Source organism: Leptopilina boulardi, unplaced genomic scaffold (genome assembly GCF_019393585.1).
Source record: "Leptopilina boulardi isolate dan_hultmark-lab unplaced genomic scaffold, ZJU_Lbou_2.1 LbouV2_5, whole genome shotgun sequence".
In the NCBI taxonomy this organism is placed as follows: Eukaryota; Metazoa; Arthropoda; class Insecta; order Hymenoptera; family Figitidae; genus Leptopilina; species Leptopilina boulardi.
Genome location: NW_026137994.1, coordinates 745740 through 766935, shown reverse-complemented (window position 1 = coordinate 766935; position 21196 = coordinate 745740). Strand labels below are relative to the sequence as shown.

The window sequence follows — 21196 nt, the reverse complement described above, 5'->3', positions numbered from 1 at the left end:
CTTTTCTCTTTCCCTCTCTGTTATACTCTTTCCAATCTTCCTGTGAAACGATTTTGCAAAAGAGAGGGGGAATAAATGAGGAAAGTCAGTGAAACGAGATTGAGAAGCAGAGAAGGGGTAAAATGGAGGTGGGGGAAGGGGGTAGCAAACAATTCGCGGACTACGGAAGGCTGATTTGGGGCCACCCTTATTTAGTAGGGAATGTACACCCCATAATAAATTACCCTAGCTTTACACACACTCACACATACATACACACATATATACACAAATTTTGTACCACCCACAACATTGTCCCCTGCTCACGTCCCAGAACCCCTTAAATGTTTCAAGGATGTGTACCGAGCAATTTCAATTTATTTTATTGAGAGATTTATATTTCATTATTCATTGAGGATGTAAATGTTTATAGCTTAAAAAAAATTTTATATTTTAATTTAGAAACAGAATGTTTATTAAACAGATATTTGATCACTAATAACTGATTATACTATAAATATAATGCATGGATGGATAAAATTTTTTTTTGTGGCTTTTAAAGATTTTTTATGAAAATATACTCGCACAATCAGCTATAATGTACTATAGGGGGAATAATAATAATAGTTATAGTATAGTTGGTATATAATTTTTGAATTATTTTAGATAAATTTTGAATTGAAATTGCGTGTGCATATAAAATAGAATGGATCTGGCAGAACAAGCCGCCCATTATTATCACGAGATGTATCCCCTTGGGCAGCAGTCTCCGGTAACATGATAGTAATTACTGGCTAGGCATAATTAGTGGAGCATAATTAAAGCGGGACAAAAGATGAACGATATCGTCTGTCGCTCGTTAGTAGACAGTTTTGCTGTCTATACACGTCCTTTCGCTTAAAGCGTGAAGCGCTTTATAAAATATATATATATAGATAATATAACTTCACGCTTTTCCCAAATATATATATATATATCCGATATAATTGATATAATTGTCCTTTCAATTAATGCCCAATATTTTTTAACCAAAACGTACAAATTAGAACAAATAGCAAATACAAAAAAGAACTAACTGCAATTTCTTGCAATAATACTTGATCCATTAATAAATTATCTTCTTTAACAGTTTCATTTTTTTTTTAGGGTGTTTTTGTCTCTAGGGGATAAAAATGAAATTGACTCAATTTCTCACACGAAAGACTTAACCCCTCCCCACCCCCCTCTCAATACCGCCAAAATCCCTTTTCGATCTGGTTACGATTGTCGTGTTCTCTCCTTGCGTTGGTCTCGAAAAGCCATTTGCGGGTTCAATCGACATCTCCTTCTCGGATCTTAACGTATTCCAAAGCGACCTCAGTAACAGGCGTAACATCCGACAAATAATGGTTCCAACGTCAGCAAGTCGTCCAGAAGTAGTAGTAGTAGTAGCTACGAAAAAGAAACTGCAGTCGAGTGTTTTTTTTTGCTCATCCTCTTGTGACTTTTAAGGGTTTGAAATCCGCCCCCTCCCCCCACTTTCATTCTTACAATTCTTTCTCCTAAATACACCTTCCCCCCTTTTCTATGGTAACTCCCACTTATCTAGATTCACTGACTGTCGATTTCTGCTCGTTGACTTTTTTTCGCTTTCTATCTATCTCTCTCATCCCTAAACGATCCCTCACCTCATCACCCTCTAACCTATCACTTTTTTTTTTTTTTTTTTTTTTGGGTTTTTTTATGTGTGTGACTCAACAAGCCGCAGATTTTCCAAACGGTGCCACGCCTGTCCTGTGTTCGCCACAACTGGATGAATTGTCTCTTCTGATCCGATCTGGTCCAAAATCGTGAAGGGTAATATTTCTCTAACTTTGGAAAAATCATTCTCTCTCTCTTTCTCTCTACTACCTCTCAAATGGACAAATCACGACGTGAAAATGTTCGGAAATTGGCTCCATATACGATTTTTATCGCCCTCTCTCTATCCCTTGGCTTTTGACTCTGACGCTTTTTTTTTAAGACATTATCTTGATCCTGTTTTCTCATCGTACCCCTAATACTCTCGCACTCTTTCTCTCTAGTACTTCATCGCCTAATACTAGCATCATCAGATTGTGAGCTTCGAAAGTTAAGTTTCAGGATTTGGATTTTTTTTTATTGACACATTGAGAATAAACTGTTGATATAGTGGTTGAGATAACTATTACAGATTTCGAGAGGATTATTGGCTTACTATGTATTTTGATTACATCATATAAGATCAGTTGATTATAAAGGATTTTGTATATACTGAATAATTTCAACGATTTTTAATTGGTGATAATTTTTCAGAAAAAAATTCACTATTTTAAATTTTGGAATTATTATTATTGTTACACTGCCACTGGATAAAATTGCATTTTCTATATATATAAATAAGGTGGTGGGAAGTACATAGAATTGGTTTCAAACCTTGCTGGAGAACCGATCAAAAGGGCCTGATAAACGTGTGAACTACTCGGGTTGCTTCTCTATAATTCATACCCACACAGAATGACCCATACTGTCCAGCATTCCGAAATTGACCATTAAGCATCTATAACCATATTGTTAAATTCCCGCGTTAATTATTTTCTACTTTTATTAAACAATTTTAATGTTCCAATAAATCTATTCATTTCCTACAGTGACAAAAAGGTTACTAAAAATCAAAAGTTACTAGAGTAACAAAAAAAATTACTAGAAATAACAGAAAGTTACTAGTGATAAAAATTACTAGAATGGCGTGACAAAAAATTACAAGTGACGAAACTAGTTACAAAAAGGTTAGTAGGGGGACAAGTTCCTTTACTTCATGAATTTATTGTATTGAAAAATATTTCAATGTATTTTGAATTTCGGATATATTTTTTTTTTGTAATTGGAAAAAACCGATAAGTTTACAAAAAAAAATTATTTTACACGTACATTTATATTTGGGTGACTTATTATATCAAAAGAATCGAATTTTATTTTTCTATTTATGAGAGATCGGGGATACTAAAAAAAAGAATTATTGCCATCAGATTGGTTTGGTGAATTATTTGGCTCATGTTTCATGTATTTAATGAATTCATGTATATATATATATATATATATATAAAGCAGATACTTTATAATCATATATGTAGATTTTTTTAAACTCACAAACCAGAATTCGAATTAGTGAATTATTATAATACCAAAATAATAATTTTGAATAATTCTTTATTTAAATAAAAAATTTCTTTTTTAAAAAAGAGCGTTTAAATAAAAATTTTTTTTTTTCTTTTATTATTATTATTGACTATTTTTTTGTCCAAATGGATTTATTTAGAGTCGAATACTAATAAGCTACTTTAAACGGGAAAATCCCTCTCGTCGTTTATCGCTTTTTAACAGGGTATTACGCGAAATAATTTCATTTTGATCCGTAAAGATTATATACACATATAAATGTTCGAGACTGATCGCGTACTACTTTTTTAAATCCAAGTACATAAGTACTTTAGATAATGTAAACTCTTGACCAGTCAGATTTTTTTATTTAAATTTCAAAAAAAAAAAAATAAGAAATTCCAAATTAAAAAATTTTTTTTATTACAATTTTTAATATTAATTAACAAATATTTTTTGATAAAATGAACTAGAGTGACAACAAAAGTTATACTAGAGTTACAAAATGTTACTAACAATTTTACTAGAATTTCAAAATGTATTTATGCTCTTTGCTAAAAACTTATACGTATAATCTTCAAAGCTCGAGATGAAATAAATCAATATTATGCAAGTCTCAGTTGATAACAGATTTTATTGCATTTTTTCCGATAAGGTAGGTATTTTTCAAATAACAAATTCAAAAGTATCTGAATCGAATAAATTATTATTCTCGTCGATTTAATTTATTATTATTAATAATTTATTATTTTCATCGTTATATTAAATAAATTATATTGGCTTATTTTAATGTAAATAAAAAAATGGTAATTTTACTTATTCTCTATGTAGATTGAAGGCAATGAACTTTACTTATATAATAGTAAAATAATGAAAAAAATACATTTATCTATATTTTTTAAAATTTAAATGATATTGTAATTTTTTTATATACATTAACTGTAAATTTAATATTAATTTCTATTATTCATATAACTCTCGTCTAATATTCTTTATACAATGTGATTATTTCGAATTTAAAGAAAGTAAACATCTGACAGATAAGAAAATTTTATATAAAATACGATATATCCAGTTTTGTAGTTAATCATTACAATTTAAGTGAGACATTGCCATATATTTTATAATAAAAATAGTCCAGAAAATTTTTTTTTCACAATCATGAGTAAAAAATTAAGTCTTTGTCTTTTTATATTTTGCGCTATTTTGTGGATAGAAAACGTATCTACTTTTCCATATCTTTTCCCACCTAATATTATTTATAAAGGTATATATAAATTTCGTTTTTTCCAAATTTTAAACAAAATTTTTTTATTTTAATTTTTAATTAATTATAATGAATTTAAATTAAATTAATTACATTTTATGTATACAGAAAAACTAAAGTATATGTTTAATAAATCCGTTAATGATTGTGAAACGCAAACATCAATGGATAATGATGAAATAGAAAATTTTAAAATTATGATTTTTGGTTATAATACCTATGAAGAGTGCATGCACCAGGCTGGAGCATCCTCTCCCTCATAAGTGTAAGTCAAATTTATTAAATATATATATATTTATAAACATTTTTACTTTAAAATTCTGATAAATTTTTTGTTACAGATAATAATTTTAGTGGGAAAATGATTTAAATCTTATATAAAACAGAAACAAAAAAAAAGTGTAATATTCCTACAAAATATTATATTTATTTAAAATTTCTTTTTTTAAATAAATATTGATTTATTATATTTTCACGCTATCTAAATGAAACTGTAGCGTACAATTCTGTAAGCTTAAAATCAAAAGAAATCAATATTATAAATCTCCGTTGATAAAAAAAAATAGTACACATGTTTATTTCTCTGATAAAGCAGAAATTTTCTAAAACAAAAACAAAATCTTTTATCGATTGAGAATAATAATTTCATCAAATGGTACCTACGAGTTTGTTTAAAATAATTCCTACCTTATCAAAAATTATATTCAATTTTTTTATCAACTGAGACTTGTACAATTATTGATTAAATTAATATTATTTAGTAAGAAATTGTTCCAGAGAAAGAAATTTTCATTTCTATGTAATTACACGAGACTTTAATAACTATAGTAATTTTTTAGTTATTTTTTTTTTAACTTTAACCTTTTTGTCACTCCAGTAATTTTTTAGTGACTTTTTTAAACTTTAGTAAAAAATGTCAGTAATATTTATGTTGTCACTCTATTAACTTTTTGGTATTATGTAGGAAATTAATGTAAACTTTTTTCGAAACATAAAAATTATTTAATAAAACTAGAAAATAATTTAAAATATGAAATAACTTAATAAAGATGAATGATTTTTTAATGGGGCACAATAATTTTATGTTTCTCAGACAATAAAGAGAAAAAAACGATTCTTAAAAGTGACTTAAAAAGGTGCATCCCTTTATTGGGATGAGTCGAAATTTAGCCTGCTATCATCATAATCACTGCAATCACGTTATTCTATTTATATATGTCGTACCTCTCGTCAGCGTAGTGATTACATGATGTGTATATGGAGGGCAGTTGAGGACTGTCATTCAAATGGTCCAGAAGATCCTGACCATTAGAAAAAAAAAACAGTAAAAATATATATATATATATATATATATATCACCATTTTTTATTACAATTTGTAAACAAAGATTCAAAAAACTATGGATGGTTTCGTGTGACTGAAAATTTATTTCTCAAAATTTTTAAGTGTTTTATTATTTTTATTTTTTAAAGAAAAAAGGTAAGAAAACATTTGATATAAAAATAATAGTTGTAAATTTTAATAGTCAAAAGAATAATAATAATAATGTTTTCTTTAATAATAATTGAATATAATATAAATTAGTAAATACTTTTTTAAAATGAATAATATAACTATTTATTTAATTAAAATTTAATATTAATTATTAATTAATTGGTAAGCAATCAATTGTTAAAAAGCTGTATGGTATGGTAAACTTTAATCAACTATATTGTATTTATTGTAAAATATATTACAATACCTATTAAGTAATTAATAATAATTTATATAGCATAGTTAAAAAAATTAAAGGGTAAATAAAAAAATAGTAAAATAATAAAATATTTGAATACAGAGGAACATTAAATAATGTAACAAAATAAAAGTGAAATTTTTCTTGTAAAAAAAAGTTTGAGATTTTTTTCTTTTATATTGGCGCCACAAATATTTCTCAAGTGGGTTTTAAAAATCAAGAGATGTGTTGAAATGGAAATTACTCTTGACAATTCGTCATATAACCTACTTCCTTATACAATCACAGTCGCCGTCCCTTATAACTAATAATAATGCTATGCAAACCGCAGGTGAAGTAACCAATGATAAATGTAAGATATCAAAAAGAAAAAAAAAAGCTTTAAAAGACAATTTTCAAACATAAAAAATTCAAAATTCTAGTGAATATATCAAAGAAAATGTGAAATAAAATAATAAAAAATTTAACAAATTTTTAATAAATTTGAAAAAAATTAAGCATAAATAGTAATTTCAATTGTATTTTTATATACTTTGTAACAATAAAAAATTAATAATTATCAAATTAGTCGAATAAAATTTACCATCTACTACAGATTAATAATAATGGTTTAAATAAATTTTACTATAGAATATATAGTGGAAGGGAAATTTTGCCAAACTTTACAGTTATAAGGCACTTATATAAAATTTTACAAAACAGTATTGTAAAATTTACTTTTCAATATATTTTGTAGTAGAATGTGTAAATTTTACCATACCAATTATAAAACTTTAGATATCAATATGGTAAAAATTACTTTCCAGTATACCATATAGTGGAATGTAAATTTCACCATACTGTGATACTGATACTGGCTTTGTAAAATTTGACAAGCGATTGAATTAAATAAAAAATTAATGTTTATTTAACTTAAAAAAAATTGGTAATATTTTTTCTTAACAATACAATTAACTTTTGTGAATTTTTGGTAGCATTTCTAAAATGCACAACGAGCATCAAGATGAACAAATTTCAAGTGAAAATTATCACGGCAACGAAACGACAAAGATTAATTTATTAATCGACAAGACAACGGTGGATACAAATTCCGAGCCTGAGAGAGGAAATTGGGCGAGTAAAACGGAATTTTTATTGTCATGCGCCGGATATGCAATTGGAATAGGAAATGTTTGGAGATTTCCTTATTTATGTTATAGAAATGGAGGAGGTAAAACAATTATTCTCATTCATACTCGAATTTGAAAAATTGAAAAAAAATTTTAGAAATTAAAAGAAGGAAAATTTTTTTTAAATATATATATATATATAACAGCATCTGGCAGCTGCGTTTAAAGTATATGATTGAAACAAATGTATCTAAAAATAAAACAAACACATAACAATAAGTGATAATAATATTTAGCTATTTAATTTCATTAAAAAGCTATTTATTACTGTGAATTACTCTTTTATTAAATAAAAGTGGGTTATTTTTTATGACGACATAATATTTAATGAGATAAAGTATATTTCAATTTTCATATCTTAAAAAAAAAGGATTATTGAAATCATTTATCTATTAATCATTCATTCTTCCCTTGACCTTATAAATATATCATATTTAGAATGTTCAATTTTAATATTTTAATAATATTGTTATATTAAGAAAAAAATTGTCATTTTTTTTTTAATTTTAGGAGCTTTTCTAGTACCATATTTAATAATGCTTTTCTTTTGCGGCATTCCACTATTTTTTATGGAATCATCTATGGGACAATTTGGTAGTACCGGTTGCATAACACTTTTTCGAATGAGTCCCATTTTTAAAGGTTAGTATTTTTTTTATGGGTTAGAGGAGAAAAAAGAAAAAATATCACATTTTTTTAGGCGTACGCTAAAGCTTGATGAAGTATATTATAAATAAAATTGCATTACCACAACTTTGAGATATAATTTACCCTATTATAGTGATATTTTACCCCAACTGGATATCTTACTGATTGTTAATCTAATTTTGATATTTTTATTTCAGGGGCAGGTTTTGCAATCGTCATAGTAAATCTAATTTGCACAATGTACTATAATGTGATAATTGCCTACCCACTATTATTTATGGCAATGTCAATTAAAAATAAATTACCTTGGAGCGATTGTGACCATTCGTGGAATACTGAAAACTGCCTAAAAGTTTGTTACCAATTTGTTTAAAAAAAAAAAAAATAGTAATAATTAAATAGCTAAAACTTTTTAGACACCTTGTATAATTTTATTCGTCTATTTTTATAGTTAGGTGGTGATATTCAAGTTCACAGGAACGCAACTAGTCAACTAGGAAATTTAAAAGCAACAACACCTGCAGATGAATTTTTTCAGTAAGATTTTGACTTTTACTATATTCAAAAAAAAGAATATCATGACCTAAAAATTAAAAAAAAAAAAATAAATTGCATTTTAGTAACGAAATTCTGCAGATATCAAGTGGAATTAATGAAATTGGAGGAATTGTGTGGCCAGTTTTTATTTGCAATCTAATATCGTGGATTATTGTTTATCTTTGCATTTGTAATGGTGTAAAAACCGTCGGCAAGGTAGAAAACGCAAACAAAAAATTGTTATTATTTTTTACTTTTTTAAAATAAATTTTTCCAATAAAAAGATAAATAAAAATAAATAATATTTCATTACAGGTGGTTTATTTCACTGCAACTTTTCCCTTTGTAATTCTTTTCGTTCTCCTCATAAGAGGAATCACACTTCCGGGTGCAATGGACGGAATTTTATTCTACATTTCTCCCGAATGGTCACAATTAACAAATCTTAAGGTGATTAAAAAAATAAAAAATTTTATAGACTAAAAAAAAGTTATATTTCAGCTCAGTGGTAATGTATTTGACTTGTAAATCCTACGGCGAGAGTTCGATTCTCGTCGGAGTTGATTTTTTTCTATTTTTTAGCATTTTTTATTAAAATATCAAATTATTTTATTATATTTTTGTAAATCTTTCGAAAATTAATATTAACTAATGTTTAGGGAAAATATAATTTTCAGGTTTGGGCGGACGCAGCGATTCAAATATTTTTCTCACTTGGTCCAGGATGGGGTGGAATTGTCAATATGGCAAGTTACAATCCTTTCAAGAACAACAATCGAATGTATGTAACTTATTTTTTTTATCGTTTACTACTATTTTTTTACAATTTTATTTTTAATTAATTAAATTTAAAGAAAATTAAAATTAAAGAAAATTTTAATTTATTTAAATTTTCCTTATAATTTTTTTTTTAATTTTAAAATTAATTGTGATTTCTTATTATATTTATTTATTTAAATTTTAATTATTTGCAAATTGTAAAATTTAGGGACTCCATCTTTGTACCAATTCTGAATTGTGGGACAAGCATTTTTGCTGGTTTTGTTGTTTTTTCAATTCTTGGATTTATGTCCTACAAAACAGGACTTCCGGTTTCAAGTGTTGCAACCGGCGGTGAGGGTTTTTTTTAAAAAAATTATTTTTATTTCTAAAATTAACGAAAAAATTTCTCTTTTTAATAAAACAGTACTCACTCTTTTTTGTCTCCCTCTCTCTCTCTTTCTCTCTCTCTCTCTCTCTCTCAAAAATTGAATAAAAGAAATTATCAACTTATTATTTTTCTCTAAATTGAAAATGGCAATCTGAAACAAATAATAAAAATACGATTGTTAAACAATAATTTTTCTAAACTAATACTAAAATATTAAAAATGATTAATTAATTAATATATTGATTATTAAATAAATTGTATTTTTCAAAAAAGGTCCTGGACTGGCATTTGTCACATATCCGGAGGCAATTACAATGCTTCCATTTCCTCAACTATGGGCAATTTTATTCTTCTTGATGCTTTATTTACTTGGAATGGATAGTTGCGTAAGAATTTTTTTTAAAAATTATTTTCTTTGTTAATTTAACGCAATTTTTTATCATAAATTGTTTTTTTAAGTATATAGTATAAAAAATGTTCTTCAAGTTAGTCTTTTTTACAGTTTGTACAAATAGAGGCCATTATTTCTAGTGTAACTGATGCCTATCCAAAATTGAGGAATCATAAACATCGAGTGACGGCAGTTTCAATATTCATAATGTTTTTGGGATCAATTATTTTTGTTACCAATGTAAGTTTGTTTAAGAAAATTTATTTAAATTAATTCTACTATATTGCAAATCATTCAGTTATACATATATATAAGAAGTTGATAAAAATAGTAAATTATTCTGACTTTATAAAATTTCATTTATTATTTGTATAAAATTGTCCTGATGCAAAATTTTTAATTGTATTTTATCAATTAGGGTGGAATGTACATTCTACAATTGTTCGATTGGTATGCAGCCTCTATTTCTGTTATGTTAATTTGCTTCGTCGAAGTGTTAATCGTCGGATGGACTTATGGTAAGTTAAACATTATTATTTTTAAAAAGAGTTTATTATAGTTAGTTAGTTTTTTAAAAAAATGATAAATATTCTAATTTTGAAATTTTATTCAAAAACAATATTTTATCAAGTATTGATGTTTTATTACTTTAATTTATACTTTAAAAAGACTAAATTACTTGTTTTATTACTCTTGAAGGTTGTGAAAATTTCGTGAGAGATGTGGAATTTATGATTGGAGAAAAACTTCACTTTTGGTGGCCCCTCTGTTGGAAATATATTACACCTTCAATATTATCAGTGAGTTTAAAAAATTATATGATAATTCTTACCAATCCCAGTATAGTAATTTTTACTTTTATAATAATTATTTTTTAATAATAAATATTCGTAGTCAATTTTAATAATTAATAAAAATTTAAAAAAATATATGATTCTTTTAGTTTATTTTCATTACGACAATTATTTTTAATACAAGAGTAAGTTACAATGGAATTGAATATCCCGAATGGGCTATTGGACTTGGATGGGGATCCTGTTTAATTAGTATGATCTGCATTCCTGGATATATGATTTACTATCTTTTTTGCAAAAAGGGTTCTTTTAAGGAGAATTTAATCCTTGGGACAAATCCATCGGAATCATGGGGACCAGGTGATATGGAAAATCGAACAGAATGGAAAAAATTCGTTCTCAAAGCTAGAAAATTTTCCGTTAATTCAATAATTAATGGAGTTCATGTTACAAAATTCTAATGCAATTGAAATTTTAGAAACAATTTTTTTTTTTGACAATAATTTTTATAGAGTTTTGATTTTTTTATTAAAATAAATTTTATAAAATTGTATAATTTACATATTAATTTATTAGTTATAAGTATAGTTAATAAGTTAATAGTTTAAGAGAATGTAACTTTAAGAATGTTAAAAATTGCAATTGAAAATTTTTAATTCGTAATAAAGAAAAATTAAAAACATATTTACATTTTTTACAATTATTTTGACATTCGAAAGAAATAAAAGACGGTTTCCTCTCATTTAACAATAAAAATTCTGACATACTTTTAAATGAGGTTAATAAGCCACAAAATTTTAGTCACAATTATTGGAAATTTTAAATACAAAATTTGTCTATTAATTCAGTAATGAAAAATTATTCAAAAATGAATACTATTAATAATAATAATAATAATAATGAGAGAAAAATTTCTAAAAATAAACCAGAAATACAAGAGGAAAATGGTAATTGTGTAAAATTTTCCAAAATGCCTAAAAGAAGAAAAAGAAGAATAAGTGATATTCAAGTTAGGGAAGTAATTAGGAATTCCCTAACAGATCCACATGAAACTCCTTTGAAATGGTGGGAAAGTGAACCAATAAAATATGCGTAAGTAAACAAATAATGTTGAAAATATTTTTTAAAAAATTAAATAATATATTATTTATATTATTTGGCCTCGAAGTTTATTAATTTAAATATAATCCATAAACTTTTGGAGTGTCGAGTGGAAAATGATTAAGTGATAATTCTATATACTGGTTTCTATAGATTTATTGATTAGCCGCAATAAAAAAAGGCGGCAACTTTTACCTTTTGTTAAAATATGGGATAAAAAATTATGATCGCGTGTTTGTAGGGGTGACATGAACCAAAAAGAGGGTTGAAGGTTCTCCATACTATTACAAAATTGCCTGTCTAGAAAGTTATACTCTAAACTCCCACCTCGCGAACAAGTTTTATACCCTTTGCGTTTTCAGAGTTCAACTATGTTTCTAATACTGTGCGTCTAATTTAACCGATAACACACACACACCCACACACTCTCTCTCTCTCTTCCTTTTTTCCTTTTTATATAAAATTATCTTTTTAATTTGAAAACTTTTCATTAACTTTTAGCAAAGAAATTAAAAGAACGGAAGTGATACTATGAAAGGATTTGTTAACACCTTGTTAAAAAAAGAACGATTTTAATCAGTCATTTTTTTTTCACCAATTTAGAATTAAAAAATTTCCTATATTTACAAATATAGTAAATTGTTTAGAATTTTACGAAGTGAATCAAGTGTTAAATAAATGGTGTGAATATATTTTTTAAATTTTTGTTTTGAATTTTTTCAAGAAAGTACTAATTTTTATTTTTTTAAAAAGAAGTTATTTGTTTTTTTTTTTTAATTCTTTAACACAAAAAACGAATTATGTCTCATTGTGGAAGTTTTTGGGCAACATTAGAGCTTCTTGTCTCAATTAGAGGCAAAAATGATTTAAATTCACAATTATTTAATGAAGAAATTGAGGATTGGGTGGATAATTTTTGTGATTTTTTATCATCACATCAAGAGGAGAATACTGAAGAAGAAAAAGAAAAATCTCCAATTGATTATAATCTCATAGAGTGCAAGTAATTATTTTTTATTCTATAGAATGTAACAAATTATTTTATTTTTATTTATTTTATTATTATTATTTTACTTCGTGTATTATTAAATTAATTTTTTTAACACAAAACGTATTAAAAGTTTCAAAATATTTTTTCAACTAAACTTTTAATTGTATACAGTGAATTTAATTTAAAATTAATTCATTCAATTTGAAATTACGAAAGATGTTTAAAAAATTAAATTGAACATTTTTAATTCAAATTTTATTACTTTGCATTTAAATTTTATATTTTATTCTTTTTATTATAATCTGCCAATTTTTTATAAAACTCAATAATTACTGTCAGAAGATAACTATAATGAAAATTATCTACAAAAATTTACTTTACCTACATTCCGGTCGATAAAATAAATTTTCAAATAAAACACACGGTAGATGGCAGTACTTGTACAGTCATTCAAATTATCACAATATTCCACTCAACTATTAACTCCATTGAACAACGAATCAATTTAGAAATTCTTATACATAGATGTCGTTAACATCTTCTTTCAAAAACGAACCGGATGTAATATTCAAAAATTTGAATTTTACTACAACGAGAGAATATATAATTTGTAAAAATGAAAAATAATTTACTATCAACACTAAAGAATTTCATTTTATTTGTCGAAAAATCAGTAAATTTCGAGAGAAAAAAAAAACGGAACCTAACCAACTTTGTCCTTTGAACTAAAAAAACTAAAAAAAAAACCTGCTTGTTAAAATAACTTCTCGTTTCACTTGATTTTATTACCAGGTCAAAGCCCGTTGAAAACAATTGAATCCAATTACTTTGCGGGAGATGAGGGAGGACGAAATGCTTAAGGTGTAATAGTGACTTAGCGACACCGTAACATTCCTGTTCCCTTTTTTTCTTTAAAAACAAAAAATAAACTTAGAAAGATTTATTTTTTTATTATTTTTTAATATATATAAAATTACTAAAATAATGAAATAATAAAATATGTATTTATTATAATTGTTTATCTATTTAATAAAAAAGATATTTAAAAAAATAAGAATTTTTTTATTTTAGTTTTGTAATTAAATTTGACCTTTACGAAAATGATATAAAGACTAATATATAATATTATTTTCTATATATATATATTGTATATGTATATATATGTTTTGGAGTTGAATTCAGTTTTGTAATCAATAACCGATATCGTTCCACATTCGTTGTCAAAATTTAGCATGTAGCAAAATATTATCCCCCCCTTCTCTTCCCCCAAACAATTGTCCTCATTCTTTATTTGGTCCCAGCTAACTACTATTAAAGCACGACATGTTAGTAAATAGCGTTCCTTCTATTTTCTGACAGAAAATTCAATTTCTTTCCACATTCTCTCGACAAATTTTTTTTTTGTTTTTTCATTTTTAGAACGATTATTATAAACATTACAATTTATTTGAGAAGAAAGGAAATTAATTCACTTTTTTTTTTTTTTTGAAAACTTTGTGTGAAATTATCAAATATCATATATTTATTTTATTCTTTATTTCATTCATTATTTTGTATTAATTACAAATTTAGTAATCTTAATTTATTAAATAACATGAAATATAGTATATAGAAATGAATTACTTAAATGATAAAGATAGAAATTAATTAGCAATCAATCGTATTTGAATATTAATATCCACAAACGACATTTATATATGTCAACTAATATCCATAATTATTTGGTACAAAAATCTCATTAGCTTCTAAATTGCAATCTCGTAAATCGTCTTGTCATTTCGCCTTCAACCCCATTAATTCACGAATAAATCACTACTTATCAGAAATTAGATGAATACCAATAAAACACGAATTGTTGTAGAAAAAATGATGTGTAATTTCTCTTTCAAAAAAAATTATTAGTTTTACAAATAACAAAAAAAGGTTTAATTTTACATAAAATAAATTTTTAGCATAATTTTTCTTTTTTCCATATATTATTGTGTGCAATATTTGTGACAATTTCCAAACAAAATATTGTGGCTCAAATTTTAAAATATATTTATTTGATTGAAATTAAATATTTGGTTGAATCAAATAAATATTTATTTGATAATACTCAAGTAACTGATGATTTGAATGAAATTGATTTTTTTAAGTTAAGTTAAAAAAAAAATTTTTTTTTCCTAATAGTATTCAATGTCTTTGAAATGCATTAGTTGCATTAAAGCACACTTTGCTTTATAGCCGAACTTACAATTTCTTTGCTCATTGTGCACCAGTCACGAACGTCGCGCATTTGCATCAGTTCAACTTTTGAGACTCTATAGGATGTGCGTGGTTTTTTGTTATTAAATAAATAAACAAAAATAAATAAATTAATATATCTAAACAGTGAATAATTTTTTTAATTAAATTTTAATATTAAAAAAGAAAGTTTTTTAAATGTTAATTCAATGTTAAAAAAATTAAAGATTTTTTATGTTTATTTGAAATTAAAAAAAAATCGACCACATTTCCTGGTTTAGAAGCCATTTTTACCTCCCTTATTTTATTCTTTTAGAAAATTATTTTCAAATAAAAAAAAATTTTCAATACAATAAAATCATTAATTTTTAGCATTACTCATCCCCTTGTGAAATCAAAATTGGAAATGTTAATGGGAAGTAATATTGTGAGGCTCACAGACCGGAAATACATGCTCAAATTAATGTCGAAAATTCAACAGGATCATGAAACGAAACAGCAAATTAGAATAGAAGAAAGAATGGTAATTATTTTAATTAGTTTGAAAAAACAAAAAATCTTTACAAAACTATATTTTATAAATATTTTTGACATTATTTTAAAAATTAAAAAAAAAAATAAAAATTTTTCTAATTGCATTTTTTTTAAATAAGAAAGAGTAATAAATAATCAATAATCATGATATTGCTATTTTGATGTTGTGAATATGGAGGCATGCATGTCTCGAGTCCTAAATATCGCACAACAATTTTAGAAAGTGGGTGAGAAAATGGTATTATCGTTTGCAAGCTCACGAAATATCAAATTCAATTATAAATTAGTAGTAGCTTATTAGTATTATTTAAATTTTTTATTCTATTATTAATTGTTTCAATAATATTTTATATCTAAATAGAAAGAAGAACTGTCACGAACAAAAATGATGATTTTAAAAAGATTGATGCCAATTCAAGAAGCCCCAGAAGATATTAGACAACATTCATTGTTTCAGCTTTATGTACAGTGTGACTCGATAATTCAACAAACATGTAAAAAGGTATAAAAAATTAAATTTAAAGAATATATTAAATAAATTATGGGAAAGTAATTAAAAAGAAAATAAATATAGGAGACAAGAAAATTGACTCGCTTAAGGAAATCTTTATATCGAATGCTTTATCCAAACGCAACAACCTTGGAAAAAGATGAACTTGAAGAGGAGGAGAATGTTTACTTTAAGAAAATAACAACAAATGAAATAGAAACTGAATTGGTATGGTATATAATACTATATAACAATTAAACAATTAAATCGTTAACGAGGAAATTTAATGCTTTTATCTAATATTATAATTCTCAATGCTAAATCGCAATTATAAAAAAATTTTCTTTTTTCATTTTCTTTCAAAATTCTGATAAACATAATCGATTAATCACGTGGAATAAGTGAAAAGGAAAAGCGGCCCTGAAAATCCACTGAATAATCAATTTTTAATTAAATTTATCTAAACTTTCAAAAAATTAACCATATTTGATTTTAAGATTGTTATCACCAACCACGAAAAATAAACTATTTTTAGGTACCATTAACAGATAAGGAGATTTTTGCATATTTAAGAGAACAAGAGGAGAAAAAAGATATGGAACGTGGTTATATTTTGAGCCAGGAAGATTTCGACCGACTTCACTATGAAACGGAAGCTGTCAAAAGCCTTCGGGACGCCAAGGTATTTTAGTAATATGGACCCTTTCTTTATACAGTATTTACATAATATTTTTAACGAAATTATGTAAAAGTAGGATTACTATGCTTGACATAATTTCATAAAATTACATAAATGAAATATTGATTCAAATTAAAGAAAAACCAAATTCAATTATAATTGCCATCAACTTGAACTTGACATATAACTTTTTGATTATATAATTAAAAATTTGATTATTGGCAATCTTTTTGGAACTCAGTAAAAGACAAAAACATATCTTTGACGTTTCGAGATCGGTACCGACCTCCTCATCAGAATTTATTAGTCAATTGATTCTGATCATAACTCAAAAATATTAATCCTTAGTCAGACTGCGACTACGCTTTTTGATTATACTTGCTAATATGAAATCTGATAGAGAAAATTTAAAATGGCAAATTTTTCAAATAAATTTTTACTATTTTATTGTCATATATTTCAGTCGGTGGAAGAAATGTACGCGAAAGCACATGCAATTGTTGGAATTTTGTATTCGTATGCGGATGAGGCACGATACAAACAACAAGAAAATTCTAATAATCTCAATGAAAAACTACATTCTACAATGAAAAATTCTGTGAACCAAATAGAAAAATAAAAAAAAAAAATGGAAACAACAGAAAGTACGAAAAAAAGCCAATCGCTTTTCTCTTTTAATAATTGTAATAGCTTAAAAAATATAGATAAACAATATTAATAATTTAATTTAATTGATGTTTATTAATAATTATTAACTTATTAATATCATTAATTTTTTATTGGTTTTAGAAATATAAATTTCTTTTTTAAGATTTAATTAATCAAGTGGTGTTTTTTAATTTTTGGCCTATTGGCTTTTTATTTTAACATCAATTTACATTACGCATTTCGACGTAGAATTCTGCGTCCTCATCAGATATCATCACTGTAATTAGATAGAATCACATTTGGATTTTTTCGAAGATACATTTAATAAGATGTTTCGAAATTCTTTTTGTATGTATACATACCGGATTTACTGAAGGACTAAAGCGTAGTGATAATTTTACATAATTTAGATTAAAGTAATGTAATATTTTTGTTTTTTTTTTGTCATTAAATATCTTTTTACAACAAAATTTTTCTAAAATAAAAAAAGGCAGAAATAAATATTTTTCTGAAATATTTTTATGAAGGATTTCTATCTTTTTTTTCTCTCTCTCTCTCTCTATCTCTCTTTATCTCCCTTTCTTTTCATAGTCTCTTTAATTCTCGTATTAAACGATCAGAGGTAAAATTAAGCTTGAAGACAATTTTAACGTTATTTGTGTTTAGGTATTGTTTTTTTCCATCTCCTGTGGAGTCTGCGATGCCTATATAAAGCAACAGAATCCCAACCACCCCTTCAGAACACATCAACGCGTCGTCATCAGTCGAACTACCCCCAAAGCAAAAAAAATAAATAAAAAGAAACTTTTAATAAATTTAATTACAAATAGTTTATGTATACATATTATAAAAAATACATATATATATATGTACTTATAAATTTAAAATTAATTATTAATTAAAATAAAGTGGTTAAAAAATTTTTTTCAAGTGAAGTGAATATTTTGTGATATAAAAAATAATTCAGGAAGTATGTAATTATTAATTTTTATTTATTATTATTTGAATTATTTTTTTTATTAAATTACTTTTATTATTGTTGCTGTTGTTAATTGTAATTTAATTTATTATTATTAATAATAATAATATTTCAATCGATTTAAATTGTTGTTTGAGTATTATTATAGATGTTAAACAACAATTAGAGTTATTATAATATATATTTTTTTATAATTTAAATTTCAGAAATTCAAAACGAAAAGACATGAAATTAATTCGTTCTTAAATAATTATAATATTAATTATTTAAATTAATTCAATCTAAACTAAAATGTTTGTAAACCTATACAGGATTTTTTACTCTGTTAATGATTACATAATATTAATTTTTATTTGTTTACATTATAATTAAAATAAATTGTATTAAAAAAAATCATAGGAAAGTTATTCCCTAAATATACAAATATTTTTTGCGCGAAAATTAAATTTAAGTGATATTAATTACAAACATAATATTTGTTTTCTATTTTTGAATAAAAATATTTTTTCAAATGAAGTGAATTAATTTTTCCAAATTTAGCTCATATAAAATTATTATATCTATAGTGTAGATTTTTAAATAATTAATTAAAAATTTTCCTGCCATTCAATGAGTAATTAATTTAAGAATTGAAAACCATTTATACAATGTATGTTCAAAGTGTATATGAGTGTAACACACGAAGGTGCAGGTGGTGCTTAATAAAACAGTAATTATATTGCTCATATTTACTCGAAACTAATAAGAAGAGAGAAATCCCACAACTTTGATAGTTTATGTTGTAACAAGGTGTGCGTAACTAGACTTAATAAGTTGTTTGATGCAAAAGGGCGATGAGTTTGTCACGAAATGCTTTTGCAAAAAAAAAAAAAAGCCACACAATTTACTTTCCCGTAATATATAGAGTAAAAAAAAGAAAAAAAAACAATACCATTAGCTTTTTAATTTTGAAATTTTTTCACTAACACATAAAAAAATAATTTTGCAATAATTAAAATGTTTCCCCCCAAAACATATATTCACTTTCTTCCAACTCTAATTAAATATAGGAAAAAAGAAAAAATTACATATATCTATATATATATATATTTTGAAGTTATCTAACTATGCTATATAATAATTCAACGACAATAATAAAATAATATTTGTTATATGATAAAATTTAAATTAAAAATAAATATGAAAATTGGATGAACGGACAATGTATAGTTAACTTCATGAAGCCGTAACAAGTTTCTTTGTTATCAAAAGATTTTGAATATGTACATATACTATATTTTTCTCCTTGAACTTTAAAATTTCTCTCGAAATTTTCAATTTTTCCAAATAAAAATAATAAATAAATATTAAATTTTTAAACTCTCGAAATTATTAATTTTTTTTTCAGATGAAATCATTCGTTTGCTGCCTTTGCCTTGTGGCTTCACTTCAAATAAAAAAATCATTGAGTTTATCCAATAAAGAAGAATTTGATAATAATAATAATAATTGGGAAGATATTACAAATGAAAATTACGCCGATAATTCACAAATTGATTATTTTGCTAATGATTACACAAGTAAGGGCACAAGTTTAAAGGGAATATTGAAATTCACTATAACTTTAAAAAAAAAATCAAATTCTTTTCAATATTAATTACGTATATATTTGATCTATTATTATTATTATTATTATTATTATTATTATTATTATTATTAATATTTTTCCAAATTTACAGAATCTTCCACGCAACCGAGCAAAGCAGATCTCTTAGAATTGTCAAAAATTTTAGAAAAATTACTTGAACAAAAGGGGCCATGGAAAGCACCTCTTGTTGTATTTCAAGTACCATCACAACAAATTGACAATAATTTAGATTTCACTTTCAAAGATAATGAACATAATCTTAAAAAAAGATCTAGATATTATCGTCGATATCCGTGGAAGAGGCGGAATTCTAGGTGAGAAAAAAATATTTTTTTTTTTTTTTTTTTTGTCAAATTGACGTGGAATGTCCCATATATATTTATTATAGAACATTCCACGCTAAATCGGACACGATTTTTCTGAATTTTTTTTTTTGTAATATTTGTTCTCGTTAAGACTAGCCTCAATGATTTTTTCACGAGATATTAATTTTTTTTATGAATTTTTAAAAATTTTGTAGCGATTACGATTACAGAGAAGAGCAATATTTATGTATGCCATCAAGAAGAGAAGTTTTCAAATTATTGGTCGCACTTCATGGTGCACGTGGACATGAAAAATTTTTAAGACCGGATGACGTTGATTTTTGCAAACGTCACAAACCCGGAGGTTCAGTTTTTACTAATATTCGATTTTTGGGCCGCCGAAAATAAATCGCTATATATACGTTTATACGATGATTGGCATAATATTAAAAAATTTTCAATTGTCAATTATAAATTGTATTTTTTCAATTAATATTTCAATATAATTTTTAATAATTCCAATAAAAATAATAATTATTATAATAAAAAAAAAATTAATAATAATTATTATTGTTTTATGAATTACAAGTGTATTAGTACAATAAAAAAATATAATTAATTAATTCAGATTACAACTGTATATAAATTAATTAATTAATTGTATTTTTAATTTAATAAAATTTATTTTCCTCATTACATGTTCTTTTTTACTGTTTGGATACATAATTAAGTTCAATTTTTTTTTTAGAAAATTAAAAAAATGTGTTTAGGTATATAAATAGTAGTATCAATA

The 21196-nt window shown here is 24.9% G+C and overlaps 2 protein-coding genes and 1 long non-coding RNA gene across 5 annotated transcripts in view; 2 read left to right on the top strand and 1 right to left on the bottom strand.

The window, feature by feature from the left end:
* Positions 1-21196, bottom strand: part of LOC127289731 (uncharacterized) — a 160623-nt gene that overhangs the window by 127541 nt on the left and 11886 nt on the right. For all 3 annotated transcript variants that reach the window (XR_007844212.1, XR_007844210.1, XR_007844211.1), the window contains exon 3: positions 9682-9789. This is a non-coding gene — a long non-coding RNA (uncharacterized LOC127289731). The remainder of the gene's footprint in view (positions 1-9681; positions 9790-21196) is intronic.
* On the top strand, positions 4210-11507 carry LOC127289725 (sodium- and chloride-dependent glycine transporter 1-like). The gene is made up of 16 exons (XM_051317833.1): positions 4210-4402; positions 4511-4667; positions 4744-5881; positions 7109-7344; positions 7814-7945; positions 8149-8303; positions 8403-8488; positions 8572-8704; positions 8804-8938; positions 9166-9269; positions 9477-9601; positions 9912-10024; positions 10141-10269; positions 10448-10547; positions 10729-10829; positions 10973-11507. Exons 4-16 carry the CDS (start codon positions 7119-7121, stop codon positions 11282-11284), a joined length of 1851 nt encoding a protein of 616 aa, XP_051173790.1. The 5' UTR covers positions 4210-4402; positions 4511-4667; positions 4744-5881; positions 7109-7118; the 3' UTR covers positions 11285-11507.
* Positions 12622-21066, top strand: LOC127289726 (uncharacterized). Its single transcript, XM_051317834.1, has 8 exons — positions 12622-12927; positions 15514-15664; positions 16037-16177; positions 16250-16393; positions 16701-16847; positions 19859-20030; positions 20190-20412; positions 20619-21066. The coding sequence occupies exons 1-8, from the start codon at positions 12725-12727 to the stop codon at positions 20809-20811; spliced, it is 1374 nt and encodes a 457-aa protein (XP_051173791.1). The 5' UTR covers positions 12622-12724; the 3' UTR covers positions 20812-21066.

Bases quoted from the DNA above. Each gene is read 5' to 3' on its own strand.
- LOC127289726 (XM_051317834.1), top strand. From the start codon at position 12,725: ATGTCTCATTGTGGAAGTTTTTGGGCAACATTAGAGCTTCTTGTCTCA. The intron at 16,178-16,249 runs GTATAAAAAATT...AAATAAATATAG, and splicing joins TTCAACAAACATGTAAAAAG to GAGACAAGAAAATTGACTCG. The intron at 20,413-20,618 runs GTGAGAAAAAAA...AAAATTTTGTAG, and splicing joins TGGAAGAGGCGGAATTCTAG to CGATTACGATTACAGAGAAG.
- LOC127289725 (XM_051317833.1), top strand. From the start codon at position 7,119: ATGCACAACGAGCATCAAGATGAACAAATTTCAAGTGAAAATTATCAC. The intron at 8,304-8,402 runs GTTTGTTACCAA...CTATTTTTATAG, and splicing joins ATACTGAAAACTGCCTAAAA to TTAGGTGGTGATATTCAAGT. The intron at 8,489-8,571 runs GTAAGATTTTGA...ATTGCATTTTAG, and splicing joins CCTGCAGATGAATTTTTTCA to TAACGAAATTCTGCAGATAT.